Source organism: Callorhinus ursinus, unplaced genomic scaffold (genome assembly GCF_003265705.2).
Source record: "Callorhinus ursinus isolate GAN/ISIS: 27379988/994484 unplaced genomic scaffold, GSC_fseal_2.0 scaffold7, whole genome shotgun sequence".
Lineage (NCBI taxonomy): Eukaryota > Metazoa > Chordata > Mammalia > Carnivora > Otariidae > Callorhinus > Callorhinus ursinus.
In genome coordinates, this window is record NW_027397069.1 from 54,070,888 (window position 1) to 54,097,369 (window position 26,482).

Here is a 26,482-nt window from a genome sequence, read left to right on the forward strand (position 1 = left end):
AGAAACCTAGGGCAAAAAAACTTTAGATGTTGAGGATTTTGTCAACCCCAAAAATATATTAGTATAAGCCAGACTGTATTTATGGAGGAAGATATATTTGTTTGGATCCTCTCTATTTAGCCAAACCATTTTGTGAAGGGCTGCTAGGGAAAGAAACCAGTATTACTGCAGACCTACTTTGTGTTCTGCATACATTTTCCTAACCCTATGAAAGAATGTCTTAGAAAGATTACCTTCCTTATTAAATAAAAACCAGACTCTCTAAGTTAGCTTCAGTAGAAAGATATCCTGGTGAGAAGGGCAACTGAATTACAAATACAGAGATTTACCTTAGTTTAACCTTGTAGTAGCTACAACCACAATTTTGGACTCAAGAGAAGTGTTAATTAAGCATTCTAACAAAGGCATAAACCTTTCTAATTTTTGCCCAAAGCACAGCTGGGATAAGGCAAGGCTAGGATGTTCAGAGAACATTTATATATAAAGTTATAGAGACTACCATGAATTTACATAACGCTTGTGCCATCTACAGAGAGTAACCCAGGAAACAAAAGCATCCTTTTCTTATATGACAACATGTTGAATGTAATTTTTACTATTTCCCTAGATACAGAGAGATGGAAAAATCATTCTCTCTTCGAACTTATCTAGGACTCATCCTGACAATTCTCATTTCCTCTGTTATGGCAATCAATACAATTTCATTTCTTAGAAAGCCCCTTCCTATGTCTACAGAAGTTTGGCTTGTGCCCGGACTGTGACTGTGGTATTATATGAAGGCACATCCAGACACGTCGCCATTAACCATAAGAGTCATGCAGTAACATAATAATGGTGGTGGTAGATGATTTTCTTGCAGGTAATGTATTAATTGCTCTAAGTCTCCAGAGGTTTGCCAGTCATAATTTAAATATAGAATTCTGATCCCAAAACCTGTACACTAACATTTGAAAATGTTGATTCACTTTTAGAGATTAAATTTTAATCAAATCCTGTTTTTATTCTCTATGGATCAACAAAGTTCTCTGTATTCAACATCCCCTCCTGCTTCATTTTATCATATAATCTCTCACCATTTTTGGAAAATCCCTTCATCATTACAATGAAAGATCATCATTTCGATATTGTCACATTTTTAAGCATCTTAATATATTGGAATTCCTTACCCTTTTGTACTCAGTCTCCCATACTTAGACACTTGCCAGAACACAAAAGAGAATAACTAAATGCGTGTTCTTTTCCTGGAAAGAGAATTTGCCCTAAATGTCTTTTGCTGTCCTGAAGGACAACTCAATTCTTGACAGCCATTTGAGAAACTTAGACCCTGTCTCACAGCTGACTAAGGGAAACGGGCAAGTAATCCACAGTTAAAACAGAGCAAAATATGTACTATGATGGAATTAGGTATGCCCAAATATATGTGGGAGGCCAGAGAAGGAAAACCTAACACAGCTTGGAATAGTCGTTGAGTGCTTCCAGGAAAAGTTGTTGTGTAAAGAAATAGAAAATTTAGCCATGAGGAAAAAAATAGAGAAATATCTTAGAGGCAGAAGGAATCACCTGTACAGAGGCATAGTGCACAGACATTAGAGGAGACCAAAAAGGTATGATGAGAAAGAGTGATTAGAGAACATTATACATACGGGGGTATCTGGAAATGAGACTAAAAATGGAAACATAGGCTTTGTTACAAATACCTTCATATGTCATGCCAAAAATTTTAGATTTTGGGATGCCTGGGTGACTCAGTCAGTTAAGCATCTGCCTTTGGCTCAGATCATAATCCCAGGGTCCTGGGATCAAGGGCCATATTGGGCTCCTTGCTCAGTGGGGAGCCTGTTTCTCCCTCTGCCTCTGCCTGCCACTCCCCTTGCTTGTGCTCTCTCTCTCTCTCTGACAAATAAATAATAAATCTTTAAAAAATTTTTTTAGGTTTTATCCTGAAAGGAACGGGGAGCCACTGAGGATTTTAAGCAGGGAAGTAACCAAAAAGAGTAGTAATAATGATGAGATATGAGGGCTCAGTGTAGGGGGTGAGAATGGACTAGGATGATTTACAGTTTTCCCAGTCAGTTGAACAGAAAGCTAATGAGAGCACCCTTTACTATGCTAAATAATACAGAAGAAAAAAAGAATTGGTTTGGGTAGAAAGGTGGAAATGATGAGCATGTAAGGTTGAAAATGCCATTTGGTTTTATTGCTCTTGCTTATAAGAACGGCTTGGAATGTGTACTAGTCAGGATTGTCCAGAGAAACAGAAGCAATAGGATATACATAGGATATATAAGCAGAGATTTCGTATAGCAATTAGCTTACATGTTAATGAAGGCCAAGAAGTTTTCACGATCTGCCTTCTGCAAGCTAGAGAACCAGAAAAGTTGGTGGTAAAACTCAGTTCAAACCACAGGCCTGAGAATCAGTGGGCTGATGGTAGTCCAAGATGTCAGAAAAGGAAAAATAAATGGTCTTCTTAAATGTTTAATATGGATATTCAACCTAACTCATAAGAAAATGCAAACCAAACTATATTGAGACACTGTTTTCACCTTTCAGATTGGCAGATATCAAAAGTTTGATAACTACTGGTAAGGATGTGTTGAGGAGAACATATATTAATTAGTACAGACTCAGATTTGGTAATGTTGAAAATGTAAATTCTTTGATACAGCAATTCCACTTCTAATAATTTATACTACAGATATACTAAACATTTATGAAATGATGTTCATACAAAGATACTCAGCATTGTTTTAATAGTAAAAGGTTGAAAATAACTTGAATGCCTATCAATAGGGGAATAGTTCAATAAATTATGGTACGTTGTTACAGTGAAATACTATGCAGCTATTAAGAAGTGAAGCAGCCCTACATGTGTACCAATATGGAAAGATCTCTAAGCTATATTATTAAGGTGCAGAACAGTATATATAGTATACTATCATTTGTATTTTTTATTTTTTTTAATTTTTTTAATTTTTTTTAAAAGATTTTATTTATTCATTCATGAGAGACAGAGGGATAGAGAGAGAGAGAGAGAGAGAGAAGCAGAGGGAGAAGCAGGCTCCCAAGGAGTAGGGAGCCTGATGCGGGACTCGACCCCAGGACCCTGGGATCATGACCTGAGCCAAAGGCAGACGCTTAACCATCTGAGCCACCCAGGCGCCCTCATTTGTATTTTTTAAATAAAGATTTCATTTATTTATTTGAGAGAGAGAGAGAGGGCACATGAGCAGGGGGAAGTGGCAAGGGGAGAAGGAGAAGCAGACTCCCCGCTGAGCAAGAAGCCTGATGCTGGGCTGATCCCAGGACCCTGAGATCATGACCTGAGCTGAAGGCAGATGTTTAACCAACTGAGCCACCCAGGTACCCCTATCCTTTGTATTTTTAAAAGAATATACATATAGTTGCTTTTATATGCATAGACTATCTCTGAAAGGATTTATAAGAAGCAAAGAATGGTTGCTTTGGGGGAGAAACTGTATAGCTGAGAGACAAGGTTGAAAAGGAAGGTCCCAAACCTGCAATTTAAATATCTCCAAAATGTTTTATGACCACAAGCTAAGAGCCTGGGAAAAGCCCTGTCTCCTACCTTTCTCGGCTTAACCTCATCATAAATGATCTAATAAGTAAGACTTTTTACTTCCCAGTCTGGTAATGCTTGAATCTGAAGAGAATGAAAGGGATATGAGGCCTCTATTTCTGTCTTTGCTCTTGTGGGTGTTTTATCCTCTCTTCATAGTCTTTAGCAAGCCATCAACACAGTGAGTTTTTAATCTCCTTTTTCCCATTTAAGATCATGTTACCTGGTGGGGACTTGCCCTGAGAAGGTTGGAATGAGTAGGGTAAAATAGTGGCCAACAGCAAATGATATAAGACCTTATAGTCCAGGTCTTCTCCTGATGAAAGTTGATGTATAGTGAAAAAGTACAGCAGTGTCTTCAGTTATGAAACAGCATTTGGCTTCTGCTATGAAAAATCTAGATTTAAAGATTACCCTCCAAAAAGAATCACAAAGACAACTATTTCAGTAATTTTTATGTCTTCCAAATATTTCTTACAGTTGATTAATAGTTTTTAAAAAACAAACCAACCTAAGAATAAGGGAGAACCTGTGCTTTTCCTTTTAAAAAAAACAACTTCTCATAGGAAACAACATGAAAGCAAGTGCCCAAGAGCATGGGAAAGGATCCTTGGCATGTTTTCAAGTTAGTCTGATTATGTCAGATTAATGATGATAGAACAAAAGGTTATTAAACTTACCTCCAGCTCTCATCTCCCTTCAGCTTTCCAGTTCTCCTGGAAAGCGATAGTCTTTGAGGAGAAAGAATGTTAGTGTTTAAGTGTAGAGGCTTAATTTCTTCCCAGAAGACCATACAGAAGGATGTGAACATTCTGTGGCAAGCCTCCAGAGATAAGTTCTGTTCCTGTTAGGGGACAGGAGATCTCTAATTCAAGGTGGGCTAATGCAGGGAGAAGATATTTTGAAACCTTATATGTAGTTACTCATAATAAACCATCTTTTCCGATCCGTCTGTAAAAAAAAAAAAAAAAAAAAATCTATTAAAAAAAGCAATTATTTTGATGTCAGTAAAACTAAAAATAGTGAAAGCCCAAAGAAGATGACAGTGTAAAAGAGACTCTGAGGTAGCAGTAAATTGTGAGGCCACAGAATATAGTAGTTCTGTGTAGCTGCAAATCTAAATGTAAATGTTATTTGTCAGGCACAACATGTTATATAAAAAGCTTAATAAATGGTGGCATATTCTGCAGAAGATCGGTCTAAAGATTGGCTACAGAGGCCATTTTCCAGATAACTCATGTGGCTGGTAGAACCTTAAGACGTGTTTTAAAAGGTCCACACCTTAAATCACAGAAGCTGTGAGGAAACTTAAAGATAAATACAGAGTCAATGATGTGGGAAATCTATAATTAAAATTAAAAAGCTTAGCAATTATGTGAAAAGAACCTATCACAACCCTTTTTAACATCAGCAATTCTGATTTAATGCAGTCTGTGCATGTTGGATGACTGGTCTGCTCTGTCATGTGGGCATTTTTTTTTTTAACCGCTGTGGCCTTAATGTTTGATCCTGACAGGATTTGCGTCATTGATCCATATCACTGCCAGTGTGATGTCAGCATGTGGGTGTGCAGTTATTGAGAGATAGTTAATCTAATGTGCTGCAGTAAAACCCAAGCACTATTTCCTACTAGAATAACAAAGAATGATTCATCATTGTTCACATTAGACTGATACTAAAAATAGTGTTCACAGCATAGATGTACATTAATGTCACAGCCTTTGTAGCTTTCTAAACAAAAACACTGAAAATAACTTCTTTAGAAATAGGTACTTGATAAATACATCTACTGCAAGTTTTTTTTATCTGTATACAGTTTAGCTTAGTGCTAAAGATAAATTCTAACCATGATATGTCATTCTTCAGACTTTTTCTACTTGGTGTGCTTATCACTAATCTAAATGCTTAGCAAATCTAATTATAGAAATTTTCAATTAGCTGTACACAGATAAATGAAATTACCCATAATTCTGAATCCTACTTCGGCCCCTAATTTAAGCAGTCTACTTTATCCAGCCTTAAAAAAGAATAATATATTTTCATGGAAAAAGCCCTTAAACATCTAAGCAGTGAATAATGACCTTGATCTTTTCTCTTTCTTCTGTAACTCTCTGCCTTATTCTGTTCCCAAATTATGATCACCAACTTGTTAAGTTCCTAGACTCAAGTCCTCTGCTAATTGCCTGCCTCAAGTGAACAAATGTTACCAGGTGTTTTGTAGACTTTAGCAAATAGGCATCTACTATTAATAGGGTGACTTTATTGGTCCCAATTTGTCTAGGACAGTCCCAGTTTTACATTTGTCTAACCAGTTTAGCATTTGTTCCAGACTTTGAGAGTATAATTAGTGGTTCCATTAATATAAGCTGTGATGCATCTAATCGACTGTCTGCCATTTTGTATTTCCAGCTTCTGCCATGATTTCCTCTAGCAAGCAGTATATCCATCTCTCGTTTTCACTTTAACCTATGATTAAATCTTAAAAACAACCAGAGTAAATGGTTTCTTTTTTCTGACCCTTACCAGAAGCAAGTCCAAGGATAGCCATTAAGGTAGTTAGAAGTGAAATAAAGTGTTCTTAGATATAGAGGGCTAGGGTCTGCTAACATCTTCCAGTCTCCTGGTAGTGGTGGCAACTGAAGAAGTATGTGATGCTGCTGCCCCTGCTGGCCACTTGGCATTATGAGGCCACTGGTTGGCGGTGACCAATGGGAAGCATACAGGTTAGATGAATGTAAAATACATGCAGGAAATAAAATCTAAATATCCCTGCCACAGAATATATGGGGAAAAAGATCTGAATGGTTTTGTCATTTATTGTATAAATCTATAACTGCTTAATATTGGCAGTACTTTTTTTTATTTTGCAATAAACCCTTTTGGCAACAGTGAACTAAAAAAAAAATCTAGGGTGCCTGGGTGGCTCAGTTGCTAAGCGTCTACCTTTGGCTCAGGTCATGATCCCAGGGTCCTGGGATTGAGCCCCACATCGGGCTTCCTGCTCCACGGGAAGCCTGCTTCTCCCTTTCCCACTCCCCCTGCTTGTGTTCCCTCTCTCGCTGTGTCTCTCTCTGTCAGATAAATAAATAAAATCTTTTTAAAAAATCTAAATTTGGTAAAATATTCAAAAGAAGCATAGAGACAATTCAGTGAGTTTTGTTTGTTAGAATTTTGAAGGTATTATAGTTCCATTGAAAGTATTTGGAGTGAAATATTTACACATTTCAATAAGAAAAAAATAGTATTAAAAATATCCTCTACTTAGCAGCATTGGCTCCCAGCTTACCAGATGGCACCTAAGAATCAGAGTATTCTCTGAATATAAATACTGTAGTGTTAAAATATTACAGAAAAGAGTCAATTGAAGGTATCAATAGTTTCAAAGTTATTAACCATAAAATATAACAGTTGCAGGCAGTTTTATGAAAAAATTAAAAATGAGACTATATTGAAAAAAAATTTTCAGTCATACACCACAGATACGGAATTAAGAGATAGATACAGCTCATAGATTGACTAAAATACATGGATATGTACTAAGTAATTGCTCCGTTAACACTACTCTAATATCCAAATATTCAATATAAAGAAGTCCATAAAATATTCTTTAATATATTTGCATGTTTTTAATAAAGCATTTTATTTTTATAACATTTTTAATAGAACTCTTCATGTCCTTCAGTGTAATAAAAGCAATTTGTCAATCAATAAGGAATTATTCCAAATTATGTAATTCTAATGATTTTTAGGCTGTTCTTTCACTTTTAGGAGTGTTCTAGATTGGATGGTGATAATATGGTTATCCTGCCTCTACTCTATTTTCTCCCTCTTGCATCACCAGAGCTTAACCAGCCTCAAAAACAAATCCTTATTTCTCTTACTACTAAGAGTTATTCCCAAATCCTTGTCTGTAGATTTAAGGACATTTCACCAGTCTAAAAAATGGGAAAAATTAGGATAATGTAGCGGCTCTTCATTAGGCTAAATTTACTTAAAGACTTTTTTTTAAATTCTGAAGTCCCTTCTGTTTTGAGGTTAAAATATTCTTTGTGAAAGATGCGGTAATATATTAGACTTCCTTCTGTTCTTAATTTCTTCCTTCTTTCCCTTTTTTTTTTAAATTTTATTTACTTTTGAGAGAGAGAATGACAGAGAGAATGAGAGGGGGGAGGGAAGCAGACTCCCCGCTGAGCAGGGAGCCCGATGTGGGACCCGATCCCGGGACTCCAGGATCACAACCCGAGCCCGAGGCAGTTGCTCAACCAACTGAGCCATCCAGGCGCCCCCCTTCTTTCCCTTTAATGTCATAATTTAGCCTTATAAAAAGCTCATTACCTTAATGAGTCCCCAGAATTTGTTTTAAAATTTTACTGGCACATAAATCAAAACACTTGGGAAATACTGCATCAGAACACAGATATCTCTGTTCTGTTGCCCAATCTCTAGCTAATATCTAGCCTCTTCATCCAGCTGCTCTCAAACCCAGTCAATCCAAAAACATACCTGGTTTTAGGATGATCCTCACATTTGCTTTCTATTGGCATGAGCCATGTAAAGTAAAACTTTTATTAAGTTGATACCTTAGTTTAATATTCTAAAGAGGGAAATTATAGAAAAAGAAAATGCTATGTGGCCAGATCTGCAAGGTGACTAAGGCCCCTAAAAGGGAAAGAGGAAAAACATGGGCAAGCAAATCAGAGAGATTTAAAAGAAACAAAGTTTGACTTGTGCCCATAAAGTTATAGGTTCTAATTCTTTGGTCCCCTTATCTTCCTGAGATTATTTGTATATGTCATTGTCAGTTACTCCCCAGGAAGGGAGTCTTCCCATAGAGAACTTGATTAGTTGCAGATGTCACTGACCTTTCCTAGGTCCCTTGACTACATGGACATGCATCAGTTACAGTCTAAGCTGCATGAGCTTAACACATGTTATTTAGATGTTAATCCAGAACCTGTACCCCTAATACTGCCGCAAGAGTCAGGATCACAGTCATAGTCAATCTTTTGAAGAATTGGTTATATATTTGTAGAGGAGTAGAATGAGATATATTTCACATCCCCACTCTATTCATGTCTTAATGATTTGAACCCACTGAGTTGAATGAGTCTGCTTCTTAAATTTTCTAATATGCAAATGACCCAGACTGATTACAGTTTAAGTGCAGCCTTAATAAACACTGATCTTGTTTATTTATTGCCAGAAAGAAGTTTATAAAATGAAAGTCAACTCTTCCAACTTTAATTTGCCTCATAGCTGACAATCCCTTTTTGCAAGTCAGCTGATTCAGCTGTCTTACTATCTTAGCTGTTTATTTTGCAACTGTTTTTGAGGGTATATTGCTTAAAGTTAGACATTTATTGATGCATTACTGAAATTTATATATGACAGAAGTCATCATTGGGTTATACCTGCTTTAGTTTTTGTCAAGCCAAATAATTGGGGCTATGCTCTATGGCAATTTGAGACACTTGATCTACAGAAGACAAGGACTAGCTTGACTGTGGTCCTTGATGTCTTAATTTTAATCTTATTTCAGTTCATACAAACCAGAGAGATTTTATGGCCCAACTCTAGAGGGCTTAAGACCAGCCTTATTCCTTATTTATATTTTCTATATTAATTTTCCCTTTTCTTCAGTTTGTCAACATTTCGTTTTGGGTTTTGTTATGTTATTTTGAGGGGTTTTTTTTTAGCTTTTTTTGTTGCTGTGTGTATCTCTTAAATCTCCTCAAGTTACTTTTGGAACAGGTTTAGGTATTAAGTAACTCACTGTTTCCCATATGATATCCCTCACTTACTAAAAACTTTTAGAGTTTTCACAAGAGTTTCAGTGAGATATATTTAGGTGCATTTTGCTTTGTTATCATTATATGTAACTAGCAGATATTTGAGGTGTATTGTGTGGGGTCTTCTATCCAAATGTTTGGTGCTTTTCTATTTGTAGTTTATCTTCAAGTGAATTTTGGTATTATTCTGCAGTTTTCTCATTCATTTGAATAAAATTTGTAATATTTGTTATATCCTAAACAAGAGAGGCAGCATAATGTAGTGGTGAAGTGAAGAACACAGATTTCAAAGCTAGACCACCCAATTCTTTTGATAGCTTACTAGCTGTGAGACCTTGAAAGTTACTTAATCTCTTTGTATCTTAGTTTTCTTACCTAGAAAATGGAAATAATATCCCACTTGGGATATTATGCAGATTAAATGAGTTAATACCTGTAAAGCACTTACACCAGTGCCTGGTACCCAATAAGTGCATATAAACAATGTCACCCAAATGTCACCTAGCGCTTGTATTTACAAATCTACCTGAAAATCAGTAGTTCAAGAATGCTGATAGTTAATGTGTTAAAATGTTACCAGGCAGTCCAAACAATCGCTGTGACATGTCAGGCTATTGATTTAAGAGAACCCTCTGCAAAATGTTTGAGACAGTGTTGTGAAAATAAAAAGCAGGTGCATTTTAAGTTTGCTAGAATTCTCATATAATCAGGTAAGAAAGGGAAAATGAAGAATATGCTCTTCACTGCATGATGCATTCCTGTAATTGTAACGCTCTTGATGCATCCTTTCTCCTTGTTTATTCCTCTGGGAAAATTGTTTGATGCACATTGTTGAGTTAACAAGGTCTTTAGGAAACATGAAGTATGTCTATTTTACATTGTCCTTATTATAACTGAAGAATTCTTGAAAGTGTGGACCACATCACTAATTCTGGGCATTAGAACCCCACGGCAACTCTGAGGATAACGAGGGTGGAGAGCTAAATCTTGTTAGAAGAGTTGAAAATAGAGAAAATAACCAGTAGAGCAAAGAGCTAGTGGAAGTCGAAATGGAAATCAGATCAAGAATAGAAGCGAAGAGATAGCTTTCACTTAATGAAGGGACAGTGATTCTTCTGAAGATCGAATAAAGAGGTGAGAAAAGTTTGTAAATAGTATTGAAATAGTTCAGATTCATGCTGACATATGTGATCGAGGTCAGTTGGGGGAAGTCCTTAAAGGGTGGTGGAGATCTCTGATAATCACTCAAGAAAACAGGATGGGCTATTAACCAGGAATAAATTTCTGAAAGGATTCCTGAGCAGCATTCCATCAGCAACAATGCTGATGGCTGAGGTTGGAGGTTGGAGATAACTAAATTTACAAACATGACAGTCTGAGTACATTTGATTCTACAGTTCAGATCTAAGAGAATTATCTGGTTAAAATTGGGGACTTTGTGGGGAGGGGATGTAAAAGAAAGACCTCTATGGGAAAGGAAATCAGGCAATGAACGCAGTGTTCAATGAAGAGGAAAGGGAAATCGTTATGAGAAAAAACAGATGTTATAGAAGAAAGAGAAATGGAAGAGATGAAAGATAGATGTGGTAGCCAGAGACTGAAACATGAAAGTCTGAGATTTCAAAGATGAAGATAGTGGAATTCTAAGTGAGTTCCAGGATGTGTCTTTGAACATGGGTTACTAAAAACAGAATGGAAGAGTTCAGGAAAGTTTGAGCCTAAATTTTTTGAACATTGAAGTCATTGTGCTTATGGACAAGAGTGGGATAGGGGAGGGGCGCCTGGGTGGCTCAGTCGTTAAGCGTCTGCCTTCGGCTCAGGTCATGATCCCAGGGTCCTGGATCGAGCCCCGCATCGGGCTCCCTGCTCCACCTGTTTCTCCCTCTCCCACTCCCCCTGCTTGTGTTCCCTCTCTTGCTGTATCTCTCTCTGTCAAATAAATAAATAAAATCTTTAAAAAAAAAAAAGTGGCATAGAGGGGAAAAAACTGTGAACATGGTGCCATAGTTCTCAATAAATGAGAACTGAGCATGGCAGCAATGAAAAGGGGTAGAGGGTGATCTACTCATATGACATGATCTCAAGGAAAAAGAAACTTGAGTGTGATACAGGAACAACAGTGGTAACTGGAAGCAGCCTTGGGGTATCTGGAAACTGCCTCAGGAGAGAATGGGAATCCTCTGCTCCCAGGGGCTGCTAGAAAAATTGTCCTGGGGGGAGCCAGATTTCATTTAAAGGAGATATATAAACAGGTCTTCTGTGAAAAGGTTGAGGATATAAGGGAATTTATTTATAAGGGGAAAGGTTCTAGTGAGCACAGTGGAAAGAATTGAGAAGGCAATCATCAATTAAAGAGTTAAGAAATGGAAACATAGCTGTGTGAGAACATGAGCGAAAATAAAGCGGGCTGCCGGGGCTTGCTTTTTGTTTAAGGACTGAAGATCAGCTGAGAAGCTGAGTTCAGCATTTACAAGCAGATTCTATTGCGACCAGGACACTCTTTACTCTCAGGCCTCGTTCTTCAGGAGGCTTGCCTTTCTGTAGGAACTTTGAAATTAACAATTACCCTTTGCCACTTTTGGGAGAATGGTCCTTTAGTGTCTTATTGATGTAGGAAAGAGGTTATTAGGGTTCGAAGCCCATGGCCAAGAAAGAATTCTTGAGACATCTTTGGTGCAAAAAGGTGATTTTATTAAAGCATGGGGACAGACAGCAGAAAGAGCAGAAAGAGCTGCAATGGGGTCATGAGGAATGGCCCATTATATACTTTCAAGTTGGGAGGGGGTTAGGGATAGTGTAAGTCTCTAAGGAATTTTGGAAGCAAGGTGTCCAGGACCTTGAGAGGGCTACCTGTTGTTGGGAAAAGGTCATTTATTACCATCTAATAAAACCTTAGTCATGAGACTCTTCAGGTGTATATCGGTGGGCCATATGCTTGGGAGATGATTGCCAACACATATCTTGGAGGGTTTAGAGATAAAGGAAGTTTCCAAAGGAATTCTTACACATTTAAATAGACTTACAGGATGGGGGGGGTGGTCAGATTAGAATTGCCTTTTGCTCTTAGCAAAGTATTAACATCAAGGCGGTTGAGTCCTTAGAGGAATGTCACTATGCCTGTTTCAAGGACTTGTCAGTGGGCTCTAGGTAGTAAGGAAATTTAATAATTTTTCTTCTGCCTTTGTTTCCCACATCATTATCTCCTCTGGGGTGTCTGACATGTATTTATTGAAACCTGTTGCTCCAGGTTATATCTCTTGCTAGTTCTTTTCTATATTCTTGGAAGAGTGGGGCTTTGAATATGGTTTACATATTTTTTTTAAAATAGCCTTATCATTAGATAATCCTGGCTTTGCCTCATTGTTTGCCGTTGGCAAGTTACTTAACTGCATGCATTCTTCTTCAGTTTCCCTACTCCTAAATGATGCCAACTTCAGTTATTGTGAGGACTGAGTTAACACATGAAAATCACTCCAAATGGTGCCTGGGACATACTCTGCGATATATAATTATTATTTTTGAAAACACAGCAATCACACTTTTATTTATAATAATAGCCATCATTTATTGAGTCATGCCAACCAGTATACTCAGTACTTTATATATATCTAATCTGATTCTCAGAACAGTGCTGCGATGTTGACTATTTTAACCTTTTTACATAAGGAAACAGCCTCAGGGACGCCTAGGTGGCTGTGTCAGTTAAGCGGCTGCCTTCAGCCTGGGTCAGGATCCCAGGTTACTGGGATTGAGTCCCATATCGGGCCCCTTGCTCAGCAGGGAGCCTGCTTCTCCCTCTCTCTTCCTCTGCTTGTGCTCTCTCTGTCAAATAAATAAAATCTTAAAAAAAAAAAAAAAGGAAACAGCCTCAAAGTAGAGCAGTAAATTGCCTTGCTAAAAAATATTGAAGCTTTTATTAAAACTTAAATCTTTTGGTACCAAAATTTATTTTTTTCCACTGTGCAACTTGTAAACATATCACAATCATTATCATTACCTATACATTTGTATTAGCTATTAATAAATTTCCTTAGCTTACATAGCACCATAAAGTAATGAAAAGACCTCCAAAAGTTCTTAGAGTCTTCTTCCCCTCACTTGTAACATCTTTGGTCTCTTTCCTGATCTCCAGGGGAGCTTGGGTAGAGGGCTCTGATCCTGAACTGTGGCCTGTCTTTTAAGATTTTATGGACATGAGCAAGAATGCCATCTATCAAGCGAATCCTCTAAATTAATAAATGTTATATATATCTTAAACTTTATAAATGAAGTAGCAGGCTGTAAAAAGTGAATTAGAAGGTAATGCCTATCGTTATATAGGAGGGAAAATGAAAACAAAAACCAGTTTTACATCAAATATGTATTTCTGTGCGTGTATTTTGATGAGCTTGTGGGTTAGTTCATGAGGAAGTCTGAAAGATCACAAAATTCAAGGCAGCAGCAGTAGAAACCATTCAATCATTTACTATATCCCAAACACTGGCAGCCTGGCAGCGGGGAATGTTTGCTTGCTTCCCCCTTCCCTTTCCGCGGGTCACTGCAAGTCATGTGATAAGCATCACGTGACTCGGTCAAAGGATCTTTTCCTCTCACTGCTTTGCAAAAAAAAAAAAGCGGAACCGTTCTCCAATTAAAGCTGTTAACGTGTACTACGCTGTTTCCTTGTTGGATTTTGTTCTCTGCTGCTACTGTAAAAACAAAATGAGTGGTAAGATTTGCTGACTGTTTTTGAACATTCTTTTATTTTAAAACATAGAAAGCATTGTATTAATCTAAAGTCATGCCGTGTGTATCTTTTTAATAGATGCCAAATCTGTGGCAGTAAAAATATTTTTAAATCGTGGCCATGTAGTTATAAGATTAGACTCTATTTGGAGATGGGCTGATTTTATATTCCATGGAGTATTCTTTTCAAGCGCCTTTATTTTACTAGGTTTTTCTTTTTACCACTAAAATCAGAATATTGGCATCAGATTATTTGGAAGCCATTGTGAAAGCTTGCTTATAAAGAGAGTGTGTAGCACGTCAGCAGCCCATTGCATTTTAAGAATTTAAACTCAAATTTGCATTTCAACAAAAAAAACCCTCTTTAAATGTGAACGTGGCTAATAAAGAAAAAATAAAGAATTTAACTTAGAGTAGATGAAATATTGTCTTTATTAAGTTACTGATGGCCCTTTTTAAGGAATGGAGGTGAGGGGCTTCTCAAATTTCTTAAGACAATTGGTGAATAAGAATTGTTTGCTCTTCTGCAAGGTTTTAGAATAGGAAATATGCCCTTAAAAATGATTTTAATAGCTTTATGTTTTGGGGTAGATTTTGCTTAGATCATGTAGATTATTAAGGAGCTACTGGGTGTATCTACAGTTGTTCAGATATAGCTACTCCTGTGCCAGATGTGCATTTAATGGTACAATTTGTAACAGATTTGGCTTCTTTACTGGGACAGAATAACCTCCTCTCCTCCACTGCATTTACAGGATTTGTAGTTAATCTTTTAGTATTTTCAATATTTTATTCAACAATAAAAGTATTGGTGAAACTAAGGGGGTAAACAAACATTTACATCATTAAGCATGGAAGGTTTTAGGGGTTTGCTGCTGTAGACAGAAATAGCAACTGAAGTGGTGCTGTAAATACTGTAGTTTTTTAAATTGTATTTACTATGTTTATATAATGGGACTTTTATGTGTTCAGTGTTGGATGTTATTTCATACCAGTATTTTACATATTAAATATGGTATCCATGAATTGTCTTTAAAAAAATTAACCATGTACCATTTCTGCCTCAGGATAAGAAAATTTATTTGCTAGAGTGAAATGATTACTTCCTAGGGAAATGAGTTAATTATTATTCCTGGACTGCAACTAGTAATGTATTTACTGATAGTTTATTTTAGGTTGGGTTTGTTCTGTTTACAGTATCACACGTAAGTATAATTAAAGAATACAGTAGAATTTTGTTCTAAAATATAAACTATAAAGCAGCTTTCAAAGTATATGGTTTGAATTGTAATTATGTAGTATTTATGTATTTATATTTTTAGTAAAAGAGGGGCAATCCAGAGCAGCTGTGTAGTTTTGCAATTTTAAATGTAATCGGCAATAACTTATTTTTTACTCTGGTGGCTGAAAAACAACAAAAACCTATTCTGATGACTTGATGTAAGAATTAAATTTGACAACATGTGAAAGGAACCATAGTCCCTGGCACATTTAGTAGAAGCTCAAAAATATTAATTTCCTTTACTAAGATTACAAATAGGATTTTTGATGAATTCTCTTTCTGGTTCCCAGCTAAATTTCACATGTTATAAATAATATTTAAGCCAGTTTCAGGATTCATAAAGCTAGTTTACTATAGGTTTATATAAACCAGCTAATAGACGTAAACCAGGATTTTCTTAAAACTGTTCTCATTTTCTATTGAGTCCAGCATAGAGAAGTTAAAAGGTAAGTTTTAGATAAATCCTCTCTTGCCTAGAGGTATAAAATACCTCATAAGTCTTATTTTGTAAATTAATAGGCTAATGTTGGCTTAAATGTAGGAAAATTTTGTTCTTCCTTTCTCTCTTGTTTTTTAAAGATAATGAAGGCTTTAATTTTCCTTAGAATTTGGAGCCTCAAATTACATCAGTTGCCAGTAATGCATAGTATTTTAATGTTTACTAAATATGTTGTAAAGCTATATCCTTAAATGAAACTGCCTGGTTTTGAATTCTTTTTCTACTAGGGCAAACTTAATTTCTCTACCTTAATTTCCACGTGTGGAAAATGGGGAGTAATAATAATAATACTTACCTACTTGTAGAATGATTAGGAGGAGAAAAAAGACAAAAGCCCTAGCATATAGTCAGTTAGTATTAGCTGTATATAATTAGCTATTTTAAGAAAATATTCTGAACAACTTCATGTATTTGGTGGGCTTGTTTGGGATGGGAAGAATATTTTGTTGAAAAGTTATTTTTAGGGGCGCCTGGGTGGCTCAGTCGGTTAAGCATCTGCCTTTAGCTCAGGTCATGATCCCAGGGTCCTGGGATGAGTCCCGCATCAGGCTTCCTGCTTAGTGAGGAGTCTGCTTCTTCCTCTCCTTCTGCCTGCACCGCCCCCCCACACTCATGCTCACGCTCTCTTTGTCAAATTAAATAAATAAAATCTTTTTTAAAAAAGAAAAGTTATTTTTATAGTCATATATAGCATAATTTGGTAGTCTGCCCCGGCGCAGACACACACGTAAGTTCCTTACTTCCTCATACCCACTTGAGTCTTTAACCTATTCTCTCCCTCCCGCTCCCTATCTCTTCTTTCTTTCCTCACTCCCTCCACTTACCTCTCTTCCCCTCCCCTTCTCTTCCTCTGTTCCAGCCCTGTTCACTCTTTCTTCTCCTTCACCCTTCCCTTTTTCCAGTTGTCTGTCCTCCTCTGTCCCCTCCCCTCCTTTCTTGCCTGTATTTTCTTTATCCTCTTTTATTCCCTCCCTTCTTCCTTTACCACTGTTTAGCATTTACCCCCCTGCACCCACCTTTTCCTACATTCTCTTTTCTCTTTCCTTCCCTATGTCTCACCATCTTTCCCCTGCACCCACCACGAACCACTTTTTTGCTTGCTTGTCACTCCTCTCCTTCCTTGAAAAGCGGGTGGCTGTAATCTGGATTTGCTGTAACCTCCATGCTCTTCATTCTGTTTCTTGAAGTATGTATGATGTTACCAGTGAAATTATTTCTTTTCTGCTCTATGATTAAGCTTTTCCTCTTTCTTTTCTTTTATAACTGATATCCATTATGTGTACTCTGCAGGTTGAAATTCCACATATAAAAAGAACTCTTCCCCCATTACATTCTTCATTAGACTCTTGGGTACGTTTATTCCTAAGAAATGAGTGAGGATCCTTGAGAAGGTTTAATTTCAAGTTATTAAAAACTAATGGGTGAGGGGACAGTGTAGTCTAAAGTTACAAGGAAAAAAGGATTTGAAGGTGAGATGCTTTTTTTAAAAAAAGTTACATAAAGCAAGATTTTAGTTACTAGAAAAAATAAAACACACCTTCCCAAAATGCCTATTTTATCCCACAAACGTTAAGAGAGAAGATAAATGAGATAATATTTATAAAAGCTATCTGGAAAGGATAACAGTAAAAATGAAAGAAAACATGGAATAAAACAAGCTGAATTTTCCTTTTTTTTTTTTCCCCCGGAACTTTTTGGTTTAAGAAACAAAACTTGTTCCTTAGCTAAATATGCATGTATAGTATTTTTCTAACTTTGTTCTCAAGCCCCCACAGACATGACTTACATATTACACAAGAGGCTTTGAACACTAACAAAGCAAGTCCCAAATTTCTAACTCTTCTTCTTATTGCTCTTCCCTCTTGACTTTTTTTTCTATTGGTTTTTAGAATTTTGCTTTTTATATCTTTCATTGATTTTATATGCAAAGTTTAGGTTGATTCTCCTCTAGGCCCGTGTTTCTTAACTTGCATAATCATAAGACTGACCAGATATTTTGTGAAGTAAATATAATGACCCAAGACCCCACTGTAAGCATAATAAGGAATCTCTAGGAGAGTTTTAAAAGAGCTCCCCAGGTGACTATTATGATCATCAGATAGGTTAAAAAACTCAACTGCAGATAAAGAACAATCAGTGCACTTTACAAGATAAATTTTTATGTTTTGTAACAGATGAATCACCTGAATTTCTTTTCATAGTAATATAGTTACTGTTAATTTGAGCATTTAGTTTAGATGAAGTATTCAAAGTGGAATTCAGATTGTTTTCAACATTAGCTTGCTAACTAATCCTGGATTAACACATCATTTCTGTGATCCATTCAGGTCCTGCTCAGGTTCCAATGATGTCCCCAAATGGTTCTGTGCCTCCTATTTATGTGCCTCCTGGATATGCCCCACAGGTATGTGTTTGTGTTATTTTTCTTTTTATATCTATATAGTAGGGATCATAATACTACTGTTTAATTCAGAAAAAAAATACCATTTCAGTACTGAAGCTTACCCTGTACAGTATATCTTTGGTATCTGTTTCACATACTCTAGTACATTCAGTATATTTGGAAAGGAGGAAAAATTAAATTGACAGCATTATCACTTGTCCTTGGCTTTGGGTGTTGAATTGTTATAGAAAATTAATCCTAGAGCTTTATTTCCCTGAATATGTGAATAATGTAAGTAATATCTTAAGGTTTAAAGGTGCCTACACTAACATTTTTTAAGTTAATCATTTGCTTGGAAGTGACCCTAGACAGTGTTCCATCCATATTCATAAAATGTCTCACAGCAGGAAGCCTACTTCTCCCTCTCCCACTCCCTCTGCATGTGTTCCCTCTCTCGCTGTGTCTCATTCTGTCAAATAAATAATAAAATATTTAAAAAATAAAAATTAAAAAAAAATAGAAAAGCTGAATCCATATCTTATTTCAAGCCCTTGCTGGCTGCATGGCCTTGGACAGATCAACTTCCTTTAGTCTCTGTGTCCTAACCATAAGATGGGATGATAACATGTAAGATAACATTTGAAAGTATTTGTAAGCTTTTCAGAAGCTATCTCTACTTTTGTTTGACATACTGACAGTCTGCATTCTGTGTTATCCTACTAAATCTGTTCTCTGATATGGACTAAACTCAAAGGCCTTTATTCCAGCCTTATCCTTTTTGTGACCCCCTAAACATTTGACACCACTGATAAGATTTACCCAAAATTTACTTGACATAATGCTGTCCTGATTCTGCTTTTCTTGGTTGCTCCTTCAGACCTTTCTCCACTTACATAAAGACCATATCTGGTCTTTTCTATAGTGTGGTTCAGTCCAGCAAACATGTACTAAATGTACCTTGTACTAAGCTCTGTATTTGGTGCTACTGACAACTTATTGCAGTGTAACTAAAGAGTATCCTGCTGTTCTCAAATCTATCAGTACCTTTTATTTTTATGGCAGATTCCTACACTTCTCATTTCATTCAATCATGACCTTCTGGAAGTAGCTTTCCTTGAATGTTTCCAGGTGCCTCTCCTTTGGACTCTCATGGCACACTATGTATATCTTTCTTTTAATGAATTTCTCACACTGTTTAGTAATTTTTCTCTCCTGAGAAGATTATGAACTCTTAACAGTTCTGTACTCAGCACTGCAGCAAATATGTACTGAGTGCTCATATATGTCAGGCAGTCTTCTAGATGATTGTGATATATTTGCGAATGAAAGGCAAAGACATCTGTCTCTCTGTAGTTAACATTCTTGTGGGGAGAAGAAAACAATAAGCATATAATACATGGATAAATTATGTAGTATGTTAGGTGGTAAGCAATGGGGGTGGAAAAGGAAAGAAAATCGACCTTGGTTACATTTTAAAATAGGGTAGTCAAAATAGGCTTCATTGGAAAAGTGACATTTGAACCAAGTCTTGAAGGATATGTAGGAGTCCACATGGCCTAATTTCAGTATTGTTGTGTCTCAGGAAATAGACCTGAGGAGATGGAGACAGATGGGGGAATGGACATTTGATGGAGCAGTCAGAACACAACACTTGTTAGTTAAGTCCACCATCTTATATGGGTGCAGTTCATGGTGCCCAAAACAATACAGTAATAACATCACAGATCACCTTAACAAATATAATAATAATGAAAATGTTTGAGGGACGCCTGGCTGGCTCAGTTGGTACAACGTGGGATTCAGTCTCAAGGTCGTGAGTTCAAGCCCCACATTGGGTATGGAGCCTACTCAAAAAAAAAAAAAAAAAAGAGAGAGAGAGAAGAAAGAAAGAGAAGTATTGTGAGGATTACCAAAATGTGACACACAAACACCAAATGAGCAAATGCTGTTGGAAAATGGCACCAATAGACTTGCTCAGCACAAGGTTGCCACAAACTTTCAATTTTTAAAAAATGCAGTATTTGCAAAGCTCAATAAAGCAAAGCACAGCAAAACAAAGTATGCCTATATTCACATGCTCACTTGATGTTTCCCTTTCTCCATGGTTTTGTTAATGCTGTTACTCATTTGCTCATTTCTGCCTTTTTTTTTTTTAAAGATTCTCTCCTTGTTTGTTTGTTTGTTTTTAATTTTATTTATTTATCTGACAGAAAGATAGAGCACAAGCAGGGTCTACCCATCCTTGAGGAGGACCTAGATCAAGTTATTTGTACCATCTCTTGGTTATATATTACATGCCACCTAGTATTATAATTGTGGGATTTTATGGGATTTTAAGTTCCTTGAGGATAGGAGCTGCCTTTTAATTATTTTTATTCTATGGTAACTCAGATACAGTAGATATTTCATAAGTATTTGTCAAATAAGTGAATGAACTTTAATAGTAATCTTACTGGGAGGATTATGTGAGGCTAGTGGGCTACTATTATCTACCTTAATTTAAGATTAAGACTGTCTCCAGGAAATGTATCATTTTCAAATACACAGGAGTAATCAAGAGACAAAAATGTATAGTCTCATCATTATTGAAATAATTTAAATACCCACTATGTAAGACTGGATTCTAGCATTTTGACATCACTATTGAAATAACCCCCCATTTCCTAGCACACACAATTTCTCATGTTAGAAAATACTTAAGAATCAGGTTCTGGGGGCGCCTGGGTGGCTCAGTCATTAAGTGTCTGCCTTCGGCTCAGGTCATGATCCCAGGATCCTGGGATGGAGCCCCGCATCGAGCTCCCTGCTCCGTGGGAAGCCTGCTTCTCCCTCTCCCCCTACTTGTGTTCCCTCTCTCACTGTGTCTGTCTCTGTCAAATAAATAAATAAAATCTTAAAAAAAAAGAATCAGGTTCTGGGCATAGCTAAGCACTTAATAATTGTCCAAAACTTGACACATAAGGAAACATAATTATCTTAGCAAATCTAAAAGCTGGGAGTTGAGCCAAATGTTAAGACACATAGATGGCTATATAATAAAGTATAGGTTGTATTTCGCTCAGCAGGAATCAAGTAGCACAAATACTAAACGTATGAATAGCTATTATCTATGGTCTTCTTTTAGACTTTTATATACTTATCTCCCCTCGTGGCAACAGGCTTCCTCACGTCTATCCTTTGCCATATGTATGTGTATCTTTTGGTGAAAGGCAGTGATCTAAGGGGGTGGGGGAGGTCACATAATATTTTTGCCATATTATCGTGTAATAAAGTACGTCCTAATAGGATTCAGCAAATTTATGCATCCTAAAAAGTTAGGTCAGGCAAGCAAAGACAGCAAAAATAAAAATCCAGTGTTGGGAAATAGTAATATTATATACCTAAGCTCTATCACTGAGGAAATAGTCATATTATATACCTAAGAGCATATTGGGACAGAAAAGTGAAAGGTCCCAAAGATAGATCTTAATTTAGGATTCAGATTGAAATTTAATGAAAGTACTTTTAGGAGAAACATATGAAGAAATCATGATTTACCTAGGACCTAACAACCTTCAGATTTGTAATGTTTATACCAGTGGCATGTCCCTATTAAATTTAGAAGCACTTCAGATATTAACTCATCATTAACTCATACATATATTTTAACTTCATTTTTAAGAGTAACATTAGACAAGGACAGGGTATCAGTAACTTTAGAGGAGTAATTTGTTCTGTTTTTCTTATTTGAGATTTGTAAAATCCAAACCCTCAATATTAAAATTGCTAGTATTGTATTGTACTTCCTCTGCATTCTCATTCAAGAGTTCTGCAATATTGTTTATTTTATAATATTTGTACTTTATTGCTGTGTATTTTAGCATTCTACTCAAAAGTAATGGGAACCTGCATGATTCTATTCTGTTGACTTAAGTTTTGAAGAGAAGGTTGCTGTTACAAAGATGTAAAATGCCCTTGCCATCAAAAGGGTAGAGTTCCTAAGGACAATTTTACCCCCTTTACCACATTGAACAAAAGTAGCTCTTAAAATAGACTTAATTTTTTAGTTGCATAGCTTTTGTTGTTGGATCAGAAAATGAATCATTTTTAGAAATCCTTATTTTTTGGGGCGCCTGGGTGCCTCAGCTAAGCGTCTGCCTTCGGCTCAGGTCATGATCCCAAGGTTCTGGGATCGAGCCCCCTGCTCAGAGGGGAGGCCTGCTTCTCCCTCTCCCACTCCCCCCTGCTTGTGTTCCCTCTCTCTGTCAAATAAATAAATAAAATCTTTAAAAAGAAATCTTTATTTTTTAATAAGCCATTTTTTATTAACCATGAAACTCTAAGTTACTGTCCAATATGATAGACCTAAAGCTAGTTTAAATGATATGCAGAAAGAAAAACTGTTCACTAGATGCTTAAACATAAAGGAATATTAATTTTGCAAACAGGCCAATGGAAAATATATTTAGTGGTAAAGGACAAATATAGTTCTGTACTTCAAATATAGTTGTATATTGTTCTAATCATGAATATGTAGAAAACGTGGAAAGGGTAAGAAAAGGGTAGAAAAAAATTGCATTGAATGTTTATAACCTAGAGATACTCTCTGTAAACATATAATAAATTTCCCTGTAGCCTTTTAACTACAAAATTACAAACATAATTTTAGACATAAGCTTAATGAGTTTTATTTTTGTAGTTTAATAAGAAAAGGTTTGTGAGAGATTGACGTGCCTCAATAGAAGCAGGAATATGTGCCAACTGAACTAAGATATCAAATGGAAAAACAAAAACTATAAAACACAGAAAGCAAATGGTGATAGGAATAGAAGGAGCTTAATTTACTGGCAAATAATACTAACTTATAGTCCCTAAGAGCATTGCAGCACAGAATAACATTTCATATTTTAGTGATGAAATTAATGACTTATCAAGAAAAGATTATAGACTGCCTGAATGGTGGGACACCTAAAAAGCAGCATCAAAAGTTCTCTCCTTCTGCCTCTCTTTAAAGGCTCCCCTGTTTTCTTATGGAATGTGGGTTGTTATGGTGATGAGAGGGTACCTAACAGGAAGGGGACTGTAGATCTCATAATGTGGGGAAGGGAGCTATGTCAACTTCAGGAAAAGTCTGAGATTACTCCTTTGAGCTGGACTTGGTATTTCACTTTGCCTTTATGTCAGCACACAGCAATGAGGTCAGTACTTTTTTCAAAGATTCTGCATACTAGTCTGATCTGTCTTCTGTGTCAGATGTTTTGGGCAGCATTATTGTGTATGTATGTATAGTTAGGTATATAAAATAAATATCTGTTGAATGAATGACCAGAAATACCTATATTATTATTAGTAGCTTAAAGTGGGAATAGTTTTCGGTTCAGAGTGAGGCTGTAGAAGTAGGTTGCTAAAAGTTAGGCAGAAGCAAAGGTTGTAAGAATTGAGGAAATCACAGAATTCTAATAGCATGGTGTTGTTAAGAAGGGGGAAAATAATGTGGCATTCCAGTAGAACTAATGGGAATACATTTATTTCTGGTCATATCATTGATTCAGCAGTTTTCTTTGAGCATCTACCCTATGCTAGGAGTTGTTCCAGGTGTTGGGAAGAAAATGGTAAGCAGAACAGATTTGTCATGGAATGTATATTCTCGAGGAGAACACACAACAGGAGATATAAACACAAACTCCTCTTTCTGTAGCCCCTTTTAATTATGTCTCTGTTCAATAAAGGAGAAAACAGGGCTTTGCCTAATTAGAAATTGTGTGGCATATGTGTTTAGGTAGACCTGTGCTGATAGCCCTATTTAATTCTATTTTATGGTCTTATCTTTGTTTTAATTTTTTTTAACATAGACTAATTTGGATTATATTTTGTCTTTTTTTTTCTTTTCACAACTTACTGATTTTATTTTAATCATCACCATTGGTGTACCCTGTTAGTATAAAATTCATTGTCTACATGATTAGCCATTTGTCAGCAGCTGGACTTAGTGGATAGTTTTGAGGCCCCCAGCCTCACTCCTGAAGTTACTGGCTGCTCAGATGGTTACTTGAAGTAGTACAGGTCTGGCTCTTTTTTTCTTTTTTCTGTTTCCTAGCTTTCTTTTTTTTTAATTGTGGTAAAATATACATGACAAAAAATTTACCATTGTAACTTTAAATGTACAGTTCAGTGGCATTAAATATATCCACTGTTGGACTACCTTCACTAACATCCATCTACAGAACTCTTTGCAAAACTGAAACTGTGTACAATGACTTCCCATTCTTCCTTCCCCCAGCTTATCTTTGTATTTTAAATGTTCTTTTTCTACTGAAAAGTGGTTTTAATTTCGTAAGTAATTTAGCTGTTTCTTTTTTTTTTTTTTTAAGATTTTATTTATTTGAGAGAGAGAATGAGAGAGAGAGAGCACATGAGAGGAGGGAGGGTCAGAGGGAGAAGCAGACTCCCCACTGAGCAGGGAGCCCGATGTGGGACTTGATCCCGGAACTCCAGGATCATGACCTGAGCCAAAGGCAGTTGCTTTCAGCTCCCTAGGTGTTTCTTTTTAACCATTGAGATCTCGCTTGTGTTGTGACATTTAAAAAAATGCTAGAGAAACCAGTACCTGTGGGTTCTGTGCCCACAAAGTGGATAGACATGAAATTAAAACCAAAGTGCAAGAGTTCAAATACTGGCTCCTCCACTTACTGTCTATGTGACCTTAGCAATTTACTTAACATCTGTATGCCTTAGTTTCCCCATCTGAAAAATGTTGATAATACTACCTATTTGTTGTGAGGATTAAATAGTTAATACGTGTCTGTTGAAGAACTTACAGTTAAGTTATAGGGTAAGACACATGCATTTGGAAAGTTAACAAATACTACAGTGTTTTAAATACCTAACAAGTGATACAAAATAAATGTAATAGAAATGATAGGAAGGAGAGGTCATTAAGATTGTGGTGCCCAGGATGGGGTTCAATGGAAAGCAATCAAACCTTCCACAGACCCATAGCCCTGGAATCTCTACCAGCATCTGGGGTGACATGCTCTGCAGTCTCATGTCAGCTCACACTTCCTTTTCGTCTAGAATGAAGACAGACTTTCCTGCTTCTGCCTAGAGCCAGTGCTCCCAGTGGAGTCTTGGATCCCATTCCCTTTTGCCTGCATTTTTCTGTCTTCTACATCATCAATTTCTTACTGTCTGATGGGTCATTCTCATTATTGTATCAGCATGTTGTCATTGCTCTCACTAAAAACAACACATTTTTTTTAAAGAAAGTATACACATTCATTTTTTTGAAGATTTTTATGTATTTATTCATGAGAGACAGGGGGTGGGGGGACAGAGAGAGAAGCAGGCTCCCAAGGATCAGGGAGCCCAATGCGGGTCTTGATCCCAGGACCCTGGAATCATAACCTGAGCCAAAGGCAGATGCTTAACCATCTAAGCCACCCAGGCGCCCTAAAAACACATTTTTTAGTTTCTTGACTCCACTACTACCAGCTACCACCTTATTTCCGTATCCCCCTCTGCAGGAATACTTGCTAAAATTGGGCTATTAGCTCTCTAATTCTGCTCCTCACTTTCCTCTCTTAAACCCAGTTAGGGTTTGCCCCTATGTTTACACCAAAACTGTTGTCATCAAAGTTGCAGTGACTTCCACATTGCTAAATTCAGTGGTCATTTCTTAGTCTTCATCTTACTTGACCTTTCAGTAGTAGTTGACAGAGTTGATCCTTCCTCCTTGATACACTTCACCAAACTTCCAGACTCCACACTCTTAGTCTTCTTCCTACCTTACTTGGTTGCCCTTTTCCAATCTTTTTAGAACTTCAGACTAGTATGTCTAACTGCCTACTCATGTTTCCACTTAGATGTTTTATAGACTTAACCAAATTCACATTCCAGAACCTAAAACTCCGATGTTTCCCCCCAAAATAACTTACTCTGCCCTATAGCCTTCCCCTTTTACAGTTGGTAGAATACCATCCTTCCATAACTTCTTTTTCTCACTTCTCCAGTGGCATCATCAGCTAATCTTGTTGTTCTACCTTTAAATATATGCAGAATGTGGACCTCTTTTTACCACACTGGTCCAAGCCACCATTTCTTGCCTAGATACTGCAATAGCTTCCTGGTTTCCCTGTTCATTTGTTTGTTTTTTCCCTTGTCCTACAGTCTATTCTCAACTCAATAGTCAGAGTAATCCTGTTAAATATAAGGTTATGTCAGGATTTCTCAACCTCAGCACTACAGA

The 26,482-nt window shown here is 36.7% G+C and overlaps 1 protein-coding gene across 6 annotated transcripts in view; it reads left to right on the forward strand.

Moving 5' to 3' along the window:
• FNDC3A (fibronectin type III domain containing 3A) overlaps positions 1-26,482 on the forward strand; it is a 156,088-nt gene that overhangs the window by 70,608 nt on the left and 58,998 nt on the right. For 5 of the 6 annotated variants that reach the window (XM_073894571.1, XM_073894573.1, XM_025874921.2 and 2 more), the window contains exon 4: positions 18,203-18,279. In XM_073894571.1, the coding sequence (XP_073750672.1) occupies positions 18,203-18,279 (77 nt within the window). Of the gene's footprint in view, positions 1-13,979; positions 14,078-18,202; positions 18,280-26,482 lie in introns of those variants that run through there. The other variant, XM_025874924.2, reaches the window with a different exon arrangement.